The sequence below is a fragment of the Passer domesticus genome, chromosome 1, assembly GCF_036417665.1.
Source record: "Passer domesticus isolate bPasDom1 chromosome 1, bPasDom1.hap1, whole genome shotgun sequence".
NCBI lineage: Eukaryota > Metazoa > Chordata > Aves > Passeriformes > Passeridae > Passer > Passer domesticus.
In genome coordinates, this window is record NC_087474.1 from 136,365,745 (window position 1) to 136,386,601 (window position 20,857).

General features: G+C 41.2%; 1 protein-coding gene and 1 long non-coding RNA gene across 8 annotated transcripts in view; one reads left to right on the forward strand and one right to left on the reverse strand.

Moving 5' to 3' along the window:
- Positions 1–401: 401 nt before the first annotated feature.
- LOC135281932 (uncharacterized) lies at positions 402–18,898 on the reverse strand. Of its 3 annotated transcripts, XR_010348345.1 has the most exons (5): positions 17,864–18,898; positions 17,667–17,714; positions 17,154–17,254; positions 4,385–4,497; positions 402–2,937 (listed from the first exon to the last, which is right to left on the reverse strand). It is a non-coding gene; the product is annotated as an uncharacterized LOC135281932 (long non-coding RNA). The 3 variants fall into 3 exon arrangements; XR_010348343.1 differs by having other exon boundaries at positions 402–4,497; XR_010348341.1 differs by lacking the exon at positions 17,154–17,254 and having other exon boundaries at positions 402–4,497.
- NECAB1 (N-terminal EF-hand calcium binding protein 1) overlaps positions 18,763–20,857 on the forward strand; it is a 53,135-nt gene continuing 51,040 nt past the window's right edge. Inside the window, exon 1 of one of the 5 annotated variants that reach the window (XM_064391183.1) lies at positions 18,763–19,117. In XM_064391183.1, coding sequence (XP_064247253.1) covers positions 18,862–19,117 — 256 coding nt within the window. In that variant the 5' untranslated portion in view covers positions 18,763–18,861. The remainder of the gene's footprint in view (positions 19,118–20,857) is intronic. The other 4 variants (XM_064391175.1, XM_064391191.1, XM_064391211.1 and 1 more) reach the window with 4 other exon arrangements.

The window sequence follows — 20,857 nt, forward strand, 5'->3', positions numbered from 1 at the left end:
AGAGGAGAGGAGAGGAGAGGAGAGGAGAGGAGAGGAGAGGAGAGGAGAGGAGAGGAGAGGAGAGGAGAGGAGAGGAGAGGAGAGGAGAGGAGAGGAGAGGAGAGGAGAGGAGAGGAGAGGAGAGGAGAGGAGAGGAGAGGAGAGGAGAGGAGAGGAGAGGAGAGGGTGAGCATAAGAAGAAAGCCACACTGAGGGAAGCCAAGCAGCCTGTCTCTAACAGACCTTTGGTTTTAGGGGAACTCAGGATATGGGTAAATTTTCTGGCTCTTCCTCATTGTTGACATATATGGGCAGTACAGCATTAAGTCCTCTCCTTTAAGATACAGATTATCACCTAAACATGATCCTCCGTTTTCATCTTTTATAGAATTAAATTTAAACATACATTGTACTAGCATGGCTAGAGTTGCTACCACAGTGGTTATCTTTTATTTCATACATTTCTACAGCAACACAATTCTAAATTAAAGGAATGAATGTGACTTTAAGACAGAAGAACTCCCTATAAAGGAAATAATCTCATCAGGCTTCTGAACTGAACTCAACAATCCTGTTTAAGTGCAGAGGAGACCAAAATTACTATGTGCAAGAGAGCCTGTACTGCTTATGCAGCTTCAGGACAGGGGAGCTGCCACAAAGGGATTATTCCTGCTTCTTACTTCAGACATCACTTTTCAGCCTAGATAACCAAAAAAATAATAATTAAAAAAAAAAAAAAAAGGAATGTATCATCATTAAGATTTTAATTAAGGAATGAGAAGGGTTAAAAATAAAACAGAAATTTCTTCTTCTTTTTTTACTTCCTGAGAATTTATTAGGCAGCCAACATGGGCCAGCTTCTGGAAAAACATTTGTTTAGCAACTGGACAAAAATCAAAAGATATATTTGAAGGCCATCTCTTTGGCAGCTCTCCTCAGCATGCAGTAAGGCTCCTTTAAAAATGGTACAAGCCAGACAATCTAAAGATGCCATGTATTTTTAGGAGAAATTCAGAGTGAAACTAATCTGCTTAGGGCCATCATGACCCCACAATAATGTATATTGTCTGTCGTTATCTCATGTTCAGAATACCAGCATGACAATCAGATTTTCCTAGAGAGCATGTTATTAATCTTTGCCCTTTGTAATAAACTGTTGGTTTTATCTGTATTGTATACAATATGAGCCCAAGATCCTGTCAAATACTAATCCTTTATGGAACTCCCACAGCCCAGCAACGTGCAAGTGGGAGTCTCTTCTGAGACTGAAAAGATATCCATTGTGATTTCCCTTAGCACAGGAGAAGGAAAATGCAAGTAACTCCAGAGAAAGAAGTGCAAATTGCACAGGTTACAGTACCCTGCATGTGACCAGCTCTGTGCCGGTTTCAGGCAGGGAGTTGGATGGGTGCACACACTGCAGCAGGTGAGACTCCCTCCCACTTGGCTCTGCAGGTGGAGCTCCATCAGTTCCTGAATTAGGCCAGGTTCCCTCTTGGGAAGCCCTCAGGAATTAGCAACTCTAATTGCATTACCCAGAGAGATTTTGGCCATGGTGTGCAGACATAGCCACGAGTGAGACCTTGATGAAAACTTTTTGCCCTTTTCCAGATACTTCTTAGCAAGTTTAGCCACTCTAAGTAGACATAATTTAGCAAATTTATAGCTTTGTATAGCCTGTATAGCTTTATACAGCCAGCTTGAGGACCAGGGACTGAAGGAAAAGGCAATAGGAATCCTTAGAGCTGGAAAGCCTAAGAGAAAGAGCAGTGCAAATACAGCTGTCCAATAAAAGAAGTGCTTGTGTTTTATCTAGATTCTCTTGCTATTTATATTTAAAATAATCTGATTAGTTCAGGTTATTCAGCACCTGGAATGTTCCTTTTGCTGCTTGCCAAAAATAAATTATTAAGCTTTATTCTTTCTGCTGGAGGGCATTGGAAAGGGAAGCCATGGAGAAAAAGAGAAAAGAGTAGGCTTTTCTCTATTGAGAAATACTCTGAATACTCAGAATGTATTTATAATGTGGTTATAATTTCTAAGTACACCTGAAGCCTACAAGAGATCAGAATTTTGGGCCCACAAACATGAGAGAATTCAGGAGCTGCTCAGTCAGAAATGATGGGAAGAACATGTCTCACATGAGTGCCACAAGGTGAGGATTGCTGCACCCTGGTCATATCCTTAGCAAGGGAGAAAATGAATACTTCTGTAATTTTGCCCCCGAGTAAGTATGAAGTCCTAAGGGAAACAGAGTGTCTTAATGCTGTTTCCCTGCTCACAGAAGATATTTCTATGCGTAGTTCTGCTCATATTCACTGCTATGCCAACAAATGTGCATCAAATTCCTTTCCACTGATGTTTTTTTCAGAACCTCTGCTAAGCCATCCAATCCATGGGGGTTTTTTTCAGTTTTGATGGACAGTTTGAGAGACTATAAACTGTAGTTCCTGCAAGATACACATAAAAGCAAAGGGAAGAGAGGAATAAAAATCTCTTGCCTGCTTTGATGGCAAAATTGTCTGTACAACAAGAAAGTATAAATTCTTTTGTTCTTTTCTTTTGAGTTTCTACAGCTGCCAAACTCATCCTCTGCTGATTTTCAGTATTTCAAAAATGCAGTGATTTAACTCCAAGGGGTTTTGCTGATGAATTGAAATCCCATCCCTCTAGTTTGGAAGCTAACTTTTCCAAACCAGCATATGCAGCCATTTCTGTACCTGGGTGTAGAGGTCCTCCCAGTTCCAACCTCAGACCCTGTCTTCTGTATGCAATGATCTTTCTTCATATTCACTTCCTTACCCAATCAAGAACCACTTTCATCCTTCAAGGTAAAGATGGAGCTGTTAATGAGTACTAGTTAGATTAATCTTCTAGTATCTTCTAGTTAGAAAAATCAAATGGTTCTTGAAAAATGGAATGGTTCTTGACAAGAACAATGGTTCTTGTCAGTGGAACCTGGGAAAAGGAAAAGGGAATGAAAAAGAGGAAAGGAGAAGAAAGAGTTTATTTGCAGAACCCACTTCATAAGCACCAAAGATATCTATGATTGCTATTTCTGAAATACAAAACCAAAGCAAATACTTGCATTTAGACCTATAAGTCTGACTGAAACCAGTACAGCTGCCAAATAATTTGGCTGGCTCGGGAAAATTTCATAGGCAATACTCTCCATTATACTGTTGTTTCCTCATGTGACTTACATTCTTAGCAAAATGAGCAGAAGGAAAGGATCACTGAGTTAAAGAGAGAGAAAATCTCCAATAAGAAGGAGAACTCAGTTCCCACTAATACTGTTATTTGATATATAGTGATAATAAATAAAGTTACCATCTTGATAATTAAAAGGTAATTGTCTAAACCTGTGGCTGTAGTGTAAATGGAGATGTGCTAACACAACTGAAATTTGTGCAAGTATCATCAGCAACTAATCATACCCTTCTTCTCTATAGGTTTTCTTGAATTTGCTTATTTTGGAAACAAAGCAAAGCTTTAACCTCATTTGTTAAAACTGTATAGGCAGCAGAACTAGCCAGTGTTTTACTCTGTCCCATGACCTATGACTAAAGTTTCCAGAATCAGCAGATTTCCAGGTGCAGAAGTTTTGACTGGTGGCAATATACATGACAGAAGTGACTAGTAGGGTTGTAAGATTAATAATGAACTACCTAGCTCTGATGTGTGTCCTAGTAATGTATTCCAGTGGTATACATATTTAGCATTTTACACCAGCACATTTCTGTGAGGTGGCCTGAAGGTCACCAGCATTAAACATATGGCAACACAGTCAGGTTCGGTCAGCATTTACAATAATATAGATGTAGACTGACATCAGTATTATGACATCAGCAAGAGAGAGAGATCAAGAACACTTGGCTTTTCTTCTAGAAAGACAAAACATAGCACTACCTTTCCCACAAAATTTTACATGTGCAGAAGTGATGGGAGCATGTAGGTACTAATTCATAATCCTTGGAATTAATTTCTAAATTTTCCTATCATATCCACTGAGACTCAAATTACTTTTGTTGTAACATTATTTCAATTAGAATTTGTAGGGAAGTTCTGACTCCTTGAAAGTTGTGCTCATTCTGAATGATAACAAAATCAACTTTTTATAGTTTCTTAGAAGATAGTTTCTAGAGGAGATGCTGTTTCAGGAAATTTGAAATGCATTCCCTTAAGATAATTAACTAGTAAAGAGGTTTGAGTTTCAATCATGAAACAATTTATTCTGAAAAGAGTCCAAATTAATCACACCGACATTGTTAAAATGCTTTTCAATTCTTATCATCATAGAATTACATGACAAGCAGTGCATTTTTCAGATAGTTCAGTTTTTAATGAAGCTTCATTTCCCAAAGGAGAAATTAAAGTAAATTTCTTACCTTTTAAAATCTCTTACCTTTTAAATTTTATCCTTTGTTTTCTATACTCTGTTCATCTGACACAATTGTACAAATGCTGGACACACTTGCACCACTACCACAGTTTCTAGGCATGAGTCTTTTACTCCATCTGTCAGTACAAAAGTGTATTACAAGACAGACATTACAGCTCAGTGTATTTAAAGATGGGAGGTTGTCTAAGGGTTAAATATTGATACCAAAATATACTGGTAAATGCTATAAACCTACAGCCCAAATGCTGTAAAGCACACCCCAGATTTAATCTAGTTTTTCATATTGGAAGTGAGTGCTGACTAAATGAGGCCCTTCTGCTTTTAAAGAGGTGATCAGAGTGAAATGGGTAGATTAGGAAAAGAAGCTTATCTAAAAAAATTAGGAGGGAGCAGTAAGGCCTGAAGTTGAAAAATACATAGACAGTATCTCAATTAACAAGAGAAAGCTTTCCAAAGAATGGATGTACTTGAAGCATGGTAAAAAAATTAATTGGTTCTCTTGAGGTTAATAGGGAATTAGAGGGAGGATGGAGTCGCATTGCAGACCTGTTGTGTAATTTCCCTGCCTGCTTTTACAATTGAAGTGGATGGAGATTTGCTTTAGCTGGAAGCACATTTTCACGAACACAAAGAAAAGAACTAAGAAATAATGCTCAGCTTGCAAGACAGGCAGGACACAGCAGGGCCAAAGTGAGTTGAAGCAAAAGATTTCTGGGTGGGAAACTGTCAGAGGTAACTATTGACAAATATTTGTCAGGCTGGTTTTGGTAGATTCTAAAAGCAACAAACGTTCTGAAGGACGGGGGTAAAAATGTAAAACAAATACCAATACGAGAATCAAAGCTTCTTTGCCAGAGATTAGCAGACTTTTATTACTGAGCACACATATGAAAATCTGACCTTTGGCAAGGAGATGTAATTAGACAGTGTGCACACGGCAGGCAGTGTGGCTTTCCCCTGAATGACAGCACAAGAAGCAGCAGGGTCTGAGGTGCCCTGGGGTTATAATGAGGAGACCAGCACGTTCTGGGCAGATGTCACCTGTGTAGCAGATATTGCCCATTTGGGAGAAGAAGAGGATGCACACAGTCTGTGCAGCTAGGAATCTCACCAGATCAGTGAGACAAGCCAGATCTGGCTACAGCCTCTCTAGGTCCTTGGTCTTCTGCAGATGTACCTTTGCCCCTACTCCAGATAGTCCAGAGTTGGCTGAGGAGTTATTCCCAGCCTGCAGGGGGCTGTGGTAATATTCCTAAGGGCTGCTTTAGTGTCTTTGACATGTCTTACACATAACTTGCTTCCTTTTCAAGGGAGATCCATCTGATAAATACTTCTGTTTACTGTTTAACTGCCTTGCTTCTCATTGCTGGTAACACAAAGCAAGTAAGGCTGGTAAATCTTAGCTGTTAATTAAGGCTATGTTGAGAGTCAAGGACTGTCATAAATACCCACTCTATTGCCATGTGCAGGAAGCTAGGAGTAGACTGCACACTGTTTGTGTGTGAGCTACAAAACAGAAAGGGAGAATTTATATAATTCATCCACCAGCTATCCTTAAACTCAGCACTGATTTTCCTCTAGTGCATGCCACCTCCCAGGCAGACTCCTGTTCCCCTTTTATGCCTGCTGAGCAGGCAGTCAGGATGGCCAGGACCAGGAGGGACCACCCAGTGCTTTGCAAAGTGCAAAGCAAGAAGGTCTGTGGCAAGGAAGCTGGCATGGGAATAACATGACTGCAGAGGCAACTGAAGGGAGAGACTCCTCTGGACCAAGACCCTGGGGCTATGACAATCTTGTCTCTTAGAGATAAAAGAGACCTCAGCTGGGTTTCTGTGAATATTTACAAAAATAATAATAGAAGGGGAAAAAAACATCTGCTACGCATCTCCACAAACGTTCTTCTCTCTACAAAGGTTTCAGACGTTATATCCTTGCTCAGTCAAGAAACTGGAATTGCCTAAGAATAATCATATTGACAAATCAAAGACAAATGGGGAAATTATTGAATCTGCCATATTTTTAATTTTTTTAATGCATTGTATCCACCACAAGATTTCACCTTATATTCATCTTGTATTCATCAAAATTAAAGCTCCTCCTTGTAACTTCTTCTGAAAATAAATCACTTTCTACCTTAAGAAACAGAATTGGGAGCTAACAGCTTTGAGTTATTAAAGATGCTGCAGTTAAACACAGAGTGCTATTCAGCAGACAGGAGTGTTCAACAGACCGTGCCAGCTTCTGCAAACACTGACCGTGTCTCTCTCTCTCTCTCTCTGTAAGCACTTTCCCTGCTTTAATTTGTGGCTTGCAGAAATTGATAGCCCATTAGGAGGTATCTTTGGTCATCATCCTGTTAATAGCTTCCATGGTTTAATCAAATACACAACAAATACTACTAACCCTTGTTAATTCCCAAATTCTTATCCATGAGAAAGGCTTAGTGTGGGCAATGCTCTTTGTGCAGATGGAGTTTGTACATGTATGCATTTTATTTCTGCTGCTCTCATTTAACCTGTTCACACCCTTTGAATTTTAGGAATTGAAATACAAAATGGAGGGAAAGAAGATAAGATGGGGACCAGATGTGACTGGTAAACCTCTTTCAATGCACTGCAGTTTTCTAAAGACTAAACAAAATTGCTGAATGTCAGGAAATAGGAGACTAGCTTTGCACAGCTTTAAATCTCTTGTCTTAATGACTTGTTAGAAAAGATTCAGAATTTCTGAAGTGTTCCATGTCAGAAAGTCACTGGCAACAACAATGCAAATAAAACAAAGAGGAATGTTATTGAAGAATGTTATTCAAACCACCTTCATGCTGTTTCATCATATTACAATTTTGATTTTTCTCTAAATGTGATAAGTTCAAAATGAGTTAAAATTAATATAGGCAGCATGTTTATTCTCCAAAATATAAATAATACAAACTCTGTTTTCTAAAAAAAGTAACATATATTTTCTGTCCCTTTTACATGTTAAGGTAGAATATTTGTCAATGTAATTTTTATGTTTTAAAACTTCTGTCAAATCATTATTCACAAACACCTCTGGTTTATTTTTTTAGTTCTGAGCAAATACTTTAATGTGGAAAGTTGGAAAGATTATTCAAATATTATTATTCTATTCAACTAATTCTGGTTTATAGCCATCAGAAGGAATGTTTGCTGAAAATACACTGATTTAGCACTTCAGACAGACTGAAGAAAATGACCTAAAGCTTTTGGATATATAGTATTAGGCTGTAGTGTAAAAACTAAAATTTAAAATGAAGGGGGAGTGTTTGTCTCCTGGCAGATTTGTGTTCAAAGGGGAAACCTGCACATTCAAAGAGCATGCCTGCAGCCTGGGTCATTTTGCTAAAAAGTTAAAACCTTTAGGATTTTCTATGCTTTTTACAGCAAAATTGCACCAGATGAGAAGAGAAAAATAGCAGATCCGTGAAAGTTAAGACAAGAGTCAGGTACTGAAAATAAAAACCTTAGAGCCATGTGCTGTTCTGACTCCTTAGCAAGGCCCACAGTGTGCAGGGCATTTGCCCCCGTGGCCAGAGGACAGCCCATGGCTGTGCCCAAGCCATCCAGCTGGGGAGCCCTAGTTCTGGACCCTTTGCATGAGCTATTCCTGTCCTGACTTCTCCAGAGAAGCAGCACTTCTGAAGGCTCTAGCTTGTGCTGCACCTGATCTGTAGATTAATGGAGTTCAGCAATCTCAGCTGTTAATCGCCCGCTTTTCAGGAACATGATATGTATACTTATTTACACTTGCATTGCTACTCATGAATGTATAAATAACTGCAAAGGGAACAAAAATAAAAATAAAAATGAGACTTGTGGGAACTCTGATTTCTGATTAGAAACACTGCACATCTCTTATAATTTTGGCTCACAGAAGTTAATAGAAAGTGACATCAAAGGCAGCTTGTGTTTACCAATGGTAGATCACGCCAGAGCAAGCTTCTTTGATGTGCTGAGAGATCTGAATAGGAAATGCAGATCTCATCTATCTGAACTCCAGGAAAACATTTAATGTGCTGTCACTTGGGACCATATCTGCTAGATAAATGGCAAAGGAGCTCACAAGAGAAATGGAAAAATGCATGAAGTTTGGAACAAGACGGAAGACAAACTGATTTTGTTGAAAAGAAAATTACTATGCCGGAAGGGGGTTAGTAGTAGAGATTCTTGTGGGTTTGGGGTGGGTTACTCATTTTCTGTAACAGCACTTACACTGTTACTCCTCCCTCAACCCAATATGTTCCCGAGGGATTTCCCTACCAGGTGCTCCAGGGCTGCACAGCAAAGGAATGCAGTGCTGCTCTGGACCCCGAGCTGCATTACTCAGCCAGTGTTACAAGGCAGTTCCCTTCCTTCCTCCAGGGCAAATCCTCTCCTGGGCTGCAAGTTTATGCTCCAGGGAGGGCTTCAGTACCCAGCAAGTGCAGGGAAGGGGATGCCTCCCACTTCCCTTCAGCATGGACACTTTCAGAAGAGTTTTCAGGGCTTCACAAACACCACAAAATCTTGTTAGGCAAGATTAAGAATTCAAGTCCAATTGACAGCACTGCCAGGTCATCTGTGATCTCAATAAGAAAACAGGTTCCTGTGCTAAGCAGAAACAAACAACAAACAAAGAAAGAGAGCTTTCATCCCTACTTTTTTACATTTAATTGATATTGGCATGATGTGACAAAGAAGAAAGCTGCAATATCATTCAGGAGGATCTAGGGAACTTTAGGGCATGGAGTCAAAATAGTGTGATGATCTTTCATCAAATATGTTGTAAGATCCTGCCCCTTGGACCTGCAATGAGATTTGTGTTGCAGACTGCAAGTGGATCATTTGAGGAGACAATGAACCAGGGATTTATTTTCAAAGAAACAAAGGTATCTAGAAAGTATTGTCTGAGCTCCTGGAGCAGGCCCAGCAGAGGATGAAGATGATGAGGGGATGGGAGCACCTCACTTATGAGGAAAGACTGAGAGAATTGGGCTTGTTCAGACTTGAGAAGAGACAATGGAGAGGGGACCTCATCAATGTCTATCAGTATCTAAAGGGAGAGTGTCAAGAGGATGGAGCCAGGCTCTTCTCAGTGGTGCCAAGCAAGGGCACAAGAAGCAACAGGCAGAAAATAATACACAGGAAGTTCCACCTGAGTATGAAGAAGAAATTCTATACTGTGCAGGTGACCTTTCTGGAACAGATTGCCCAGAGAGGTGGTGGAGTCTCCCTCACTGGAGATATCCAAGAACCACGTGGACACAATCCTGTGCCATGTGCTCTGGAATGACCCTGCTTGAACAGAGAGGTTGGACCAGGTGACCAACTGTGGTCCCTTCCAAACTGACCCATTCTGTGATTGTGCACTAATTTTAGCAAAGATGCCAGGACATATAATGACATTTTTCTGGTGAGCATAAAGGAAGGTGGCATAAAACCCTTGTCCCTTGCTTTGAAAAAGAGAAGCAAATGAGTACCAGTGCACAGAAGCAGACATGATGTGGGAGCTGACAGCTTCTTTTAATGAGAGAAACATAAAAAAGCTTAACTTAATTAGCTCAGCAGAATCAAAGCTGAAAGAATAAACAATTATCCTCTGTAAAGCTATCAAGACCAAACCTCAGGGAAGGAGAAGGACTTTTAGCTGACAGAGCAAGACATGGAAATAACCTGGCCGTGAATATGTTTAGTCTGGAAAATAGTGGGGAGAATAACTAGCAGGAAGCAGAGTTGTCTCTCAGTAAAGGGAAAAAGAAGCATATGCAATTTTAGGACAGCAGCTATTAAAAATATGGAAGGGCCACCTGGAGCACCACCATCCTGCAGCAGGAAAAAGAAAATATGAATAGTCAAAAGGCAGTTCTTGTTTGCAGCTGGACATATAGAAGCCAAAGGGATACCAAATTACATGGCAGTTCAGTAAAACCACTTCATCTCAATGGGAGAGACTGCTCTCAAAGCAGTAATGATGGGATTAATGCTGGGATTAAAAGGTCAGTCCTACATCAGAGCAAGCAATTCCTCGGCTCTGGGGTCATAAGTGAAACTGGAATCATACCTATCTGGCCCTTTTTGCACTCACCTGCTCCTGTTCCTAAAAGCAAAGAACGAAAAAACTGGCAAGAAGAGCAGCAAGCCCACAATAAAGAACTTCAGCCAACATTCAGATCCACAGCTGAAGCTGACTTGCAATGGCAGAGAGTTGGTTATAAATCCTCTGTGTTGGAAAATGAAGGATCTTATAAAAAATCTTACGTATACATTTACTATGAGTTATTGAAACTCTGTGTAGGAAATTAGCACAATTTGAAGATGAAAAGACCTCTGGACATTACCACAATGACATCCTGACATGCCTTGCCCTTTGTTCCTGCCAACCAGTAGCCTGCAGACCTGAAACACTGTTTTGGGCATGTGTCTGTCTGTGTAACATCCTCTCCTTAGCACAGCAGTTGGACCACTGCTTAGGGGCGTGCCATTTGAGCCATCCTCCCTTGGCTCTGGCTGAGGACAAGCTGCTGCACTTTTGATTAATTCCCAAAGTAAAAATCATTACAAGCTTTGTGCAGACCACAAGATGGCACAGATGTAGTAGCTATATAGAACTGCATGAGGCAGCCCAGCATGAACAGACTAGAAATAAAAATTAAGATAGAGTATAATATCAATTTGGAGTTGGAGTGGAGCAAAAAAATGTCCTATTTTGATTTAAAAAACTCTAATTTATAGATGAAGGACAGTGTTCTCTGAGCCTATAAACAACAACACTGCTGAAATCTTTTATTTACAGTAAATAACTGTCTAGATATTTAGAAGTAAATAACTGAAAGCAGAAATTACTTTTTAGCAAGGTAATCAGTTTTGTTTGAGATCCAACAGAATCTTGTGATTTTAAATTCTTTTCAGTAAAATGGTACAATCATGATAGAATGGCTTTTGATTATCTATTTTCTTAAGCTTAATTTTCTTAAAATTCTTTAATACCAACAAAGCCTGTCTATCCTACAGACAATTCAATTTACAACCATTTTCAATTTTTGAATAGCAAAGGAGTTTGAGAACAATTCCTAATTAGATGTCACATACAGATGACCTTTTGAAAATAGCCTTTTTATGACACAATCACAAGGCAATAAATGCACTCTGTGATACAATAAAGTTAGTGATATGGATTTATAGGTTTCAGATTCACCGCTCTGAAGACATGTCACAAGAGACTGTACAGTACAGGAGTACTGTCTCCAGGATATTTGCTTTCATTATCCCTTAATTACTGAGGACATTATTTGAGGTAAAGAGAAGCAGACGTATATCAAAAACTACGCAGGGAGGAGGAATTTCATTACATGTCTGTCTTTTAAACAAAAATTATGTGATTTATGTTATTCACCAGTCAGTTTTGCTATTTGTCTTGAAGCTGTTAAGCATCAAGCATAACAGACTGATATTCCATGGTTAAGATTTCTAGGAACATCTGCCATAAATATATTTACTTTCAATCTATGTGCTGCCATGTTTGTCAATAGTTTTCACAAATTTCAGGGATTTTGGGAGGTCCCTTTATGGCAGAATAATGGAACTGTAAGCATAAAGTCCTCTAAATCCTGAGATAGATATATATACACACACACACACACACACACACATATATATATATATATATATACATATGTATGTGTGTGTGTGTGCTCCAGAAATATCTAGATCTAGTCATCTAATCTATATCAAAAAAGAAGGAAAATTTATTATTCAGTTCTGTAGTAAATCAGAATTCCTGATTAGCCTTCAAATAAAAAAACTGGCTTTTCTAAATTTGCTACATTGAACTGTTCTCTGACTTGTACAATGAGGAGACTCACAGAAGCCTGTGGTTTTTTTAAGATCTGAAACTTTAATTAACGATTTTTATTTGGTTTGATAGCCTTCCTTATGTAAGTAACTGGGAAATGCCTATGACTGTTCTTGCTATGCCTGGGATAATATTTATAAGGAATATCCTAGAAGTAAGTGATTTGTACAATCAGTTTCTGAAAGTTAAAAAAACGTCTCACAGTGAAACACCTACAATGTCCCTGTGGTTTATCGCATCCTTTGATGATTGTGTTTTGGCTTTTGTAGAGAATACCCACCCTAAAATGTTGTTTATAGTTCCCTGTTTGTGTTGCAGGGAGTGACCATATTCTGAAATCATATGCGTATCTGTAGAGTTTTGTTTTCATGCCCCTGTCTTTATTGGTAAATGCACTTTATAGGTAAATGTCTTCTCCAGGCTGAAGAGTCACAGCCCTTTAGTCTCTCCAGTCCAGTTGGAGGCCAGTCACTGAGGTGGAACAGCACAGGGACTGATACTGGGACCAGTACTGCATAACATCTTCATTAATGACAAGATGATGGGACAGGGTGCACTCTCTGTTTGCAGATAATTTGTGGATCCAGGGACTCCTAGGTGTACCAGTGCTACTAAATTCTTTGTCTAGGACCCTACAGAATATGGCCAGGAATTAACCTAGTTGTCTTTGGGTTGGGCTAGCACTGGGGCATTGAACAAGGACAAGTCTGGCACCAGAATAATGGGATTAGTGGGATATGTCTGTCCAAATCACTTACTGTTACACTCAATCTCAAATCCCATCTGTAAGTAGAAATTCTCTGGGAGTATTTTAGGTAGAATATCTCCAAATAAGCACAATGTTCAGAAGCAAGCCAAAATTTCAACATCCATACCCAGAAATTATTTCTTATACAGTTGTTTCTTATACAGAGTTGCATTTGGATAGAAATTTTTCCAAATATATGCTCTGTTTGGATTAAGGCTTTTGGTTCTGTAAAATAGCAGAAGTGATTCTTTATTTCAAGTAGACATCTATTAATTCTTATATTAAATATTTAACTATTAATTGTATTAATTATTGTTTAAATCAAGGACAGATAAAATCACTTCTCTCCCTTCTTTTTTTTTTACATTTATTTGCATTATTCTCCTTAGCTTAGGACTGATCATGATAACAGCTGGAGAGCAGACAGTACTTGGCACTGAATTCTCTGGCAATATAAATTGCTATAGACTTTTTTTTTAAAATAGATGGTGACGTGTTTGCTCATTCTGCAAGAATTCAGTTCCCCCCAAAGATCCACTGGAAGCAAAACAGAGTCTCATCTACAGTTGTAGCGATATGATTGAAATATCAGTCAAAAAGGCCTTGAAGATCCCTTTGCTTTCCTTGAGGTAAAAAGTAGCAGGAGATGTTCCACTAGGCTTTGAGCACTGCCCAGCTGGGGAGGGGGTTCTGCCTACATATTCTGAGCTGTCAGCATGGCTGCAAGAGATGAAATCACTGAATTGGTGTAAGCCAGAAGGGCATTTCAGACAGCAGAATTTCAATAACTGACAGGGATTTTCAAACTGAAAAGCAAAGGAAAGAGCTGGAATCATCACATGAGGTACTGTTTCATGGGAGATATATATCTGAGGATTAACCTGGGAAAGGTAGGGAGAAAATTCTTCAGTTCAAAAAACCATTGGAGTAATACAGTTTTTCTTTAAAAAAAAATCTCAAATCCAACTACAGAAATGAGTTTGAGACAATCTTATCAGATCCATGATCTTTTTACTGGATTCATTTAATTAAATCCCGCTTGAACAGGAAGGACAGTGGCCTACATGTAGTAAAATATCTGGGCACGTAAAGCAGAGCTCAGGCACGGAGGTTTTGCTGAAGTTAAAACTATGACTCCATGTCACAGGTCCCAGACACTCTCCCAGATTGCTGTACTGTCTATTGTAAGTGTATATGTGCTCATTTCTGGCCCAGGAGTGAGGCACAAGGCTTTTGGCATTTTTCTCAGTGACAGCCACAGTAACAAAATATGTTATATATAGGTTGCCATTTGGCAGGAGGGCACATCCACATGGAAGAAACTGTAGTTATTTACACACTCCAACTAGCCTCAAAACTTTGAATAAATTAAACAGATTCCTAAAATACTCTGTAGTCAGGAGCTCCTTCTGAGCTCTTAAAGACCAGAATCCTTAAGACTGGAATTAACTCTTTGTGGGAACTTCATTCCCGTCTTGAACTATGTGGGAAAGTATTCTTCCAGGCTTGATAAACAATGAGTGACTAAAGCTTTGCAATACAAATAACCTTATGATTCCCCCTCTTAGGAGGAACAGGGATGTATGGACTGCTTATACCTGAGCCTGACAGGCACAGGTACTGTGAACTGAACTTCTTTGGGTTTGGATTAATATCTGTCATGGTTCAGAAACAGTACTTCCAATTCACTGTCCCCTCCAAGACTCTCCAAAGCCACACACCCACTCCCCTTTGCCCTTCCTCCCTTCCCGATTCACTGGGATGGCATTGAGAATTGGAGGCACAAAAGGCAAAGATCATGGGTTACGGTAAGAACAATTTACTGGAAAAAGAAATAAGAAAATGAGCAGTAACAGCAACAATACTAATGACAGAGGTTATAAGAAAAGAAATTACTCACATTGGGGAAAAAAAAATCCAATAATAGAAAACACTGTGTTTTCTGGATTGGAAGGAATCCCTTCTCCCTGAGCAAGTGTCATTTTCCCCTGCCCCCAGCAATGACATGAGATGGTTCAGAATAACCTCAGTGCCCTAGCCATGTCCCCTCCCAGCTGCTGCAAAAAAATTAACCCTGTTCTGGCCAGAAAACGGACATTATGAAATAATTTTAGCTGCAGACTAACAATAGTAGTTTTCTTCTACCTTTTTTTTTTTTTTTGTGGGAATGCTGCAAATTCAAAGAATAAAAGTACAAATTTTTCACTTTACTTCTGACCCTTATGCTTTGAAGCTCTACTTAATTCTTTTTCTTAGATCTGATGAGTGAATATCTGCCTTATCCATCCAGCCTCACAGCAGACTTTTTCTCAATATGAGCCATAGCTGCTGCTGGGTGCCCCTTTACCCACCCTCCTCCCCCTTGGCCAGGGGGTGCAAATCCTGCCTCAGTAAAGCACCCTGCTGTCTCCACAAATGGCCAATGTTTTGAGTCATTAACCTCTAACATATCAGGTTCTCACAACGGATTTACATTATTTATTCTTCTGGTGGTTTAGGAAGGAGCTCCAATCCATGCAGACTGCATTCAGGCTCACCTGCAGCTGTTCATCCCTGTTGTCTGCAGTGGCTTGCCATGGCTCTGCCCTGTGGCTCCAGTACTGCCTTTGTCTGGTTTTCCTTTCCACCACCAAGTGGACATGGCACCAGAGTGTTGCTTAGTTTTTTTGAGTTCTTTTAAGCCTTCTGATGTTTATATTTTTGTTATGAACTTTCTTATGGATTTTATGTAAATTATTAATTGTTTTGCATTCTTTTCTGAAGGAGGAGAAATTTGACCAGTGTCATTGGAGAGGTGGCACTTTCACCCTCCAATCCACTATCACTTTTAGAAATCTATAAATGTTAGAATCAGAATTAAACTTCCCTCTTTTTTACCTTGGAGAATCCAGTGTCTGTGTCTTTCTATTTTGTGTCCTAAAATCACACCAGAGGGGAAGGAGGAAGGGCAGGAAAGCCATGGGAGCAGACTCAGGCCTTGGGAAGGATCACAATGAGGGTAAAGTGAACTCCCAGAGCTGGGAACCTTGAGGTGATTTTCATCTGATGAACTATACCTAGCCACACACTCCTGTATAGGTGGCTGACCTAATGGTTTTCCAGGCACACTAACACTCCTGGGATTTTGTACATCCACCCTTGCTGTCACTGGCACAGTTACCATGTGTTATAGAGGAGGACTTTTTTCATCATTGGAGTCCAATTCCTAGGGACATCGAGCTGTAAAGATACTGGGTTCTCCCTTGGGTCAGATTAGTCCTTGTGGGAGACACAAAAGGAAGGAAAAGAAGGTGGCCTCTTGCTTCCTCTGTTTCTGCCCACAAGCCATGGCAACAAACATACTGAATCTGAATTTTCTCTGTTTTTACTTTATGACCAAGAAAAGTTATGAGGGAGAAACTACAGGGGCAGCATTTGAGTGCCCAAACCAGAGGCTGGTTTGGGGTTGGCCTGCAGAGCACCAGACCAGATGGTCAAACCACAAGAAAACAAGAGGTGTTGAAAGCTGAAGGGAGACTGTGTAAAATACTGACTCAGCCCTTTGCATACGTACCAGTCAGCTCCTGTAATGAGGAAAAAAATCATACAGCAGATCCATTCCCTTAGCCAAGTGCAAATAGTACTGTTCTTCTGCTGGAAAGGTTATATTTTGACATAAGCATTACACAGTGTTTTTCCTGTCAGTTTGAGGCCACACACATAGAGTGTGGAAGATGGAGTGGTTTAGTAACTCAATTAGACACTTGGACAGCTTGCATTTCCTCAGTAAAAAGGAAGTTTGCTGTTTACCTCTCTCAGCACCGATGACTGTTGCACATCACAGTCCACTGCAGAGTAAGTGGAAGGTAGCTCTTGCTGCCAGCTTTGTTTGTTTTTCCCAGATTAAAGGGCAAAATCATTAGACACTGGCTGACCAATTAATTTCACATGAGCAAGGATGCTGGTTAGGTACCTGGTTTCTAAATAAGAGTTTAATGATTTGACACACAGCAAGAAAAAAAACAGGCTCTTTTAGGTTTTATCCTCAGACACACATGGAAGACGTTTTCTTTCTTGCAAAAGATGGTGAGCAGCACAGGTCTGTGGCTGCAGAGGGGAGCACGGCACTGAGTGCTGACCTTTGCTAACCTCACCTGGGCAGGTCACAAAGCCATCATCCTCCCAGTGAGGCAGTACCTGTACTCCCACATCACAGGGCACCACACAGCTCCTCATGTCTTCTTGCTCAGAGACATAGGGACATCATTGGATGAATATGAAACTTCAGATCTCTGGTTCTGCTTGTGGAGTTAAAATTGGGATATTGCTTCAGGTAATTTCAAAGCAGTATAAAAACTATCATCAGTAAGTTCCACATATACTCTACTCACAACTTTCTCATATAATAGAAGTCCTGTGAGACATTTTTAATTCTTATGCTTTAATTTTTTTACCCTAAAAATATCAAGATGGCACAATATTTTTTCTTACAATTTTGAAAGAAGATTTCTCTAGACAAAGAAAATATTCTTGGTGAAGGTTAAGGCTAATCAAAAAGGAAAGATACTGGGTCTTCATCAAAGGTCTTTTTATACCAAGATAGAAATTAGTCAAAAAAGTTAAATATGTAAATTATTAATGTTGTTGCTATAAAAGTTAACAAAACCAAGCCTCTATAGTCTAAAGAAATTTGTTTTTATTTCTACTCACCCTCCTGGCTCTTGAGACTACCTTTGGAATTTTTTCTTTTTCCTCTCTCTGGAAAAAAATATATTCCCATATTTCCATCATAAAACTCAGATTAAATAAAAGCCTTTCAGTATTATTAAAAAGCAAAAATAGCCTGAGATGATCTTTCCGTCTCTTTTTTAAAGCCATCTTTATGAATTGAGATAAAAATTGCTTACCCTGTGAAATGCCTTGTCTTTCCAGTTGGACAGTTCTCTCTTCCATCTCTCAGGTTTTCTTCTGAAATGTGCAAAGGGACGTCAGAGAAGCAGAAACTTTCAAGTCACACCACAGATGAGGCTCTTCATCCACGAAAGTGTTTTAAAACAAAAACTTCGCTCTAGTATTTGTCAAGAAGCACAGTATCATACACAGTAATCACTAACTGTAGTATGTAATCTATCACACTGTTATAACACAGGATGTCAAATTGCAGTGCCGTCTGCTCCTGGCGTGTGGTGGGAGCGGGGGGAGCTTCCCTCGGAGCTGCTTTCCTCCCCCTGACCCGGCTCCCTCTTCCTCTCCTTCCTCACCCCGGAGGGAGCTCCCCTCGGAGCTGCTGTCCTCTCCCTAGCCCGGCTCCCTCTTCCTCTCCTTCCTCACCCCGGGGGGAGCTCTCCTCGGAGCTGCTGTCCTCTCCCTGACCCGGCTCCCTCTTCCTCTCCTTCCTCATCCCGGAGGGAGCTCCCCTCGGAGCTGCTTTCCTCCCCCTGACCCGGCTCCCTCTTCCTCTCCTTCCTCATCCCGGGGGGAGCTTCCCTCGGAGCTGCTTTCCTCCCCCTGACCCGGCTCCCTCTTCCTCTCCGGCCCTCACCCCGCCGAGCCCGCTCCTGCCCCATCCCGCTGCTCCCCGCTTGTTTCCTTGCAGGAGCACCAGCGCTCCACGTCCCTGCAGCCCCCGATTTTTGGCCGGGCCCCTTTGAGGGACGTATTGTATTCAAGCATCATCTTGTTATCAAGCCCTTTTGCAGAGTACAGCTGCTGGCGGGCCCGCAGCGCAGTGTGGAAGCCCAGAGCCGCCCCGCCACCCCCCTGCACTGCCGGGACTTCATCTTCGGAACGGGCTCTCGTGGCTTTCCCGAGAAATAGCTCCTAAAAGTGACTGTGCTGAAGCGGGAGGCAGCCAAAACGACGGTGCAAACGCGGCCTGACAGACCGCCAGACCCAAGTTTCCTTCATGGAGACACAGCGAGTGTCGCCAGAGCACGCCCCAAGGATGCCACAGGCTGTGTGCCCCCGCCGGGCACCGGGAGCAGCAGCCGCGGCCGACTCTGCCCCTGCCCTTGCTGGGCGGGTTCCCGGGGCCAGGCGGGGCGGGCTCGGCCCCCGCGGGGACCCCGGGCCCGGCCCCGGGCCGGCTCTGCGGGCGCGGCGGCGGCTGAGGCGGGCGGATGGCGGCGGAGCGGGGAGCGGGGCTGCGCATCTTCCGCGATGTGAGTACGGGGCACGGAGCCCATCCTCCGCACAGGGCACCTGCGAGTCTCTGGGGAGAGGGCACCTGGTTTGTTACGTGGGGGTTTTTTGTTTGTTTGTTTGTTTTGGTTTTTTTTTTTTCCTTCCTTTTTCTTTTTCTTGAGCTGTTATCTTCTCCCTCGGTGGAGAGGGGTGAAGCCCAGTGGGACTGTGTATCTTCCCCCTTTCTATTCCCCTTTCCCTTATCTTTTCCCCTTCCCCTTCTCCTTTCCCCTTCCCCTTTCCCCTTCCCCTTCTCCTTTTCCCTTCCCCTTTCCCCTTCCCCTTTTGCTTCCAATGGCTGCATGTGTGAGGACAGCAGGTTTTTTTGGGGGTGGCTAGGAGAGGTTCTGTCACCTTTCTAAGTAAGTGGAAACAGTCCAGACAGTCACCTTTCTAAATAAGTTGCTTCAAATTTTATTGTTTTTATTGGGATGGGGGGAGGGGGGCGCTTTTCACTAGAGTTTCTCACCCGATAAAAGTTGGGTTTTTTCATTAACCATGCAGGTGCCCAAGGTCGACGTGCAGAGAATCCTGAGCCCCTCAGCCCTTTGAGGGTGAGCCCAGGGTGGTGCCCTGATCAGCATCTGGCCGCACAACCCCTGAGAGGTGCTGTGCCAGACTGTCACCAAAGGCTCAGCACCTTGCAAGGTGCAGCTGTAAAGTTTTTTTGTCAAAATTTGCGCAGCACAGAGAATTTCTTTGTTTCAAGGCAAACCCTGGTAAAAGGCAAACTCCCACCCAAAGATCTTAAAAGTATCCCCTGACCTTGGTGAGACCTAAAAATCTTGAGACCAACTGTACCACCAACCCTGATCCACTTCAGACCAGCTCTTGTATTTGTGTTATTCCACAATATCAGCTGAAAATGGCATAGCCTGTATTTTAAAGGATTCTTTATCTAGATGTTTTCTCTAATATGCCCACTTCAACTTCCCCAACCTTTCCCCAAATTATTTCAAACAAAACTCATCTGCTCATCTCCTGATTTCTCTAGCATCCACAGAAAATTGTTTAAATAAGACTTCTTATTGACTTTTCAATTCAACTTTCATTTTAATTCAAGTGTATATTGAAAATGCAGGGGGTTTTGATCTGGTTTGGTGGTTTTTGTTGTTTGTTTGTTTTTTTGGGGTTTTTTTGTCTCAGAGACACCACTGGTAAAAGAAATGAGAGAATTACAGTCATACATCACAAAAACAGAAGAGAAATCTAAGTTGCCAGGAAAGAGTTAAAAAGCATTAAACGCAGCCAACTCCCCAATTAATTTAACTCAGCACATTGGGTTAGGAAATTGCCCATCATCAGATTATCTGGTAAACTGAAAACTTTTGATTTCACTAAAGTAAAAAAGATAATTCAAAATAAAATTATTTGTTTAATATTCACCATTTTCTTAAACCAATGTCAGGTTCATATTTATAGGAAAACAGATACCTTTCACATACTCACAAATAGGAGGAGGCTGCTTCTGTGATTTTCTTCTTATATTTGGAGGAAAACGTCAAATCCAAACCAAGTCTGCTTCAAAGCAGGGACTGGACCCTGGGGCCCCTTCCTGCTGTGAGAGTACATTCATGTCACAGATATTTTAGATATTCAGGAGTGTGTAGGTGTGTGATCACTCCTCAGTGAAGTACTCCCATCTATATGAACACATTTAAATTAGACCAGGCAGCAAGAGGTTTGTTGTGAGGCTGCACAGAAAGGGCAGGCACTGA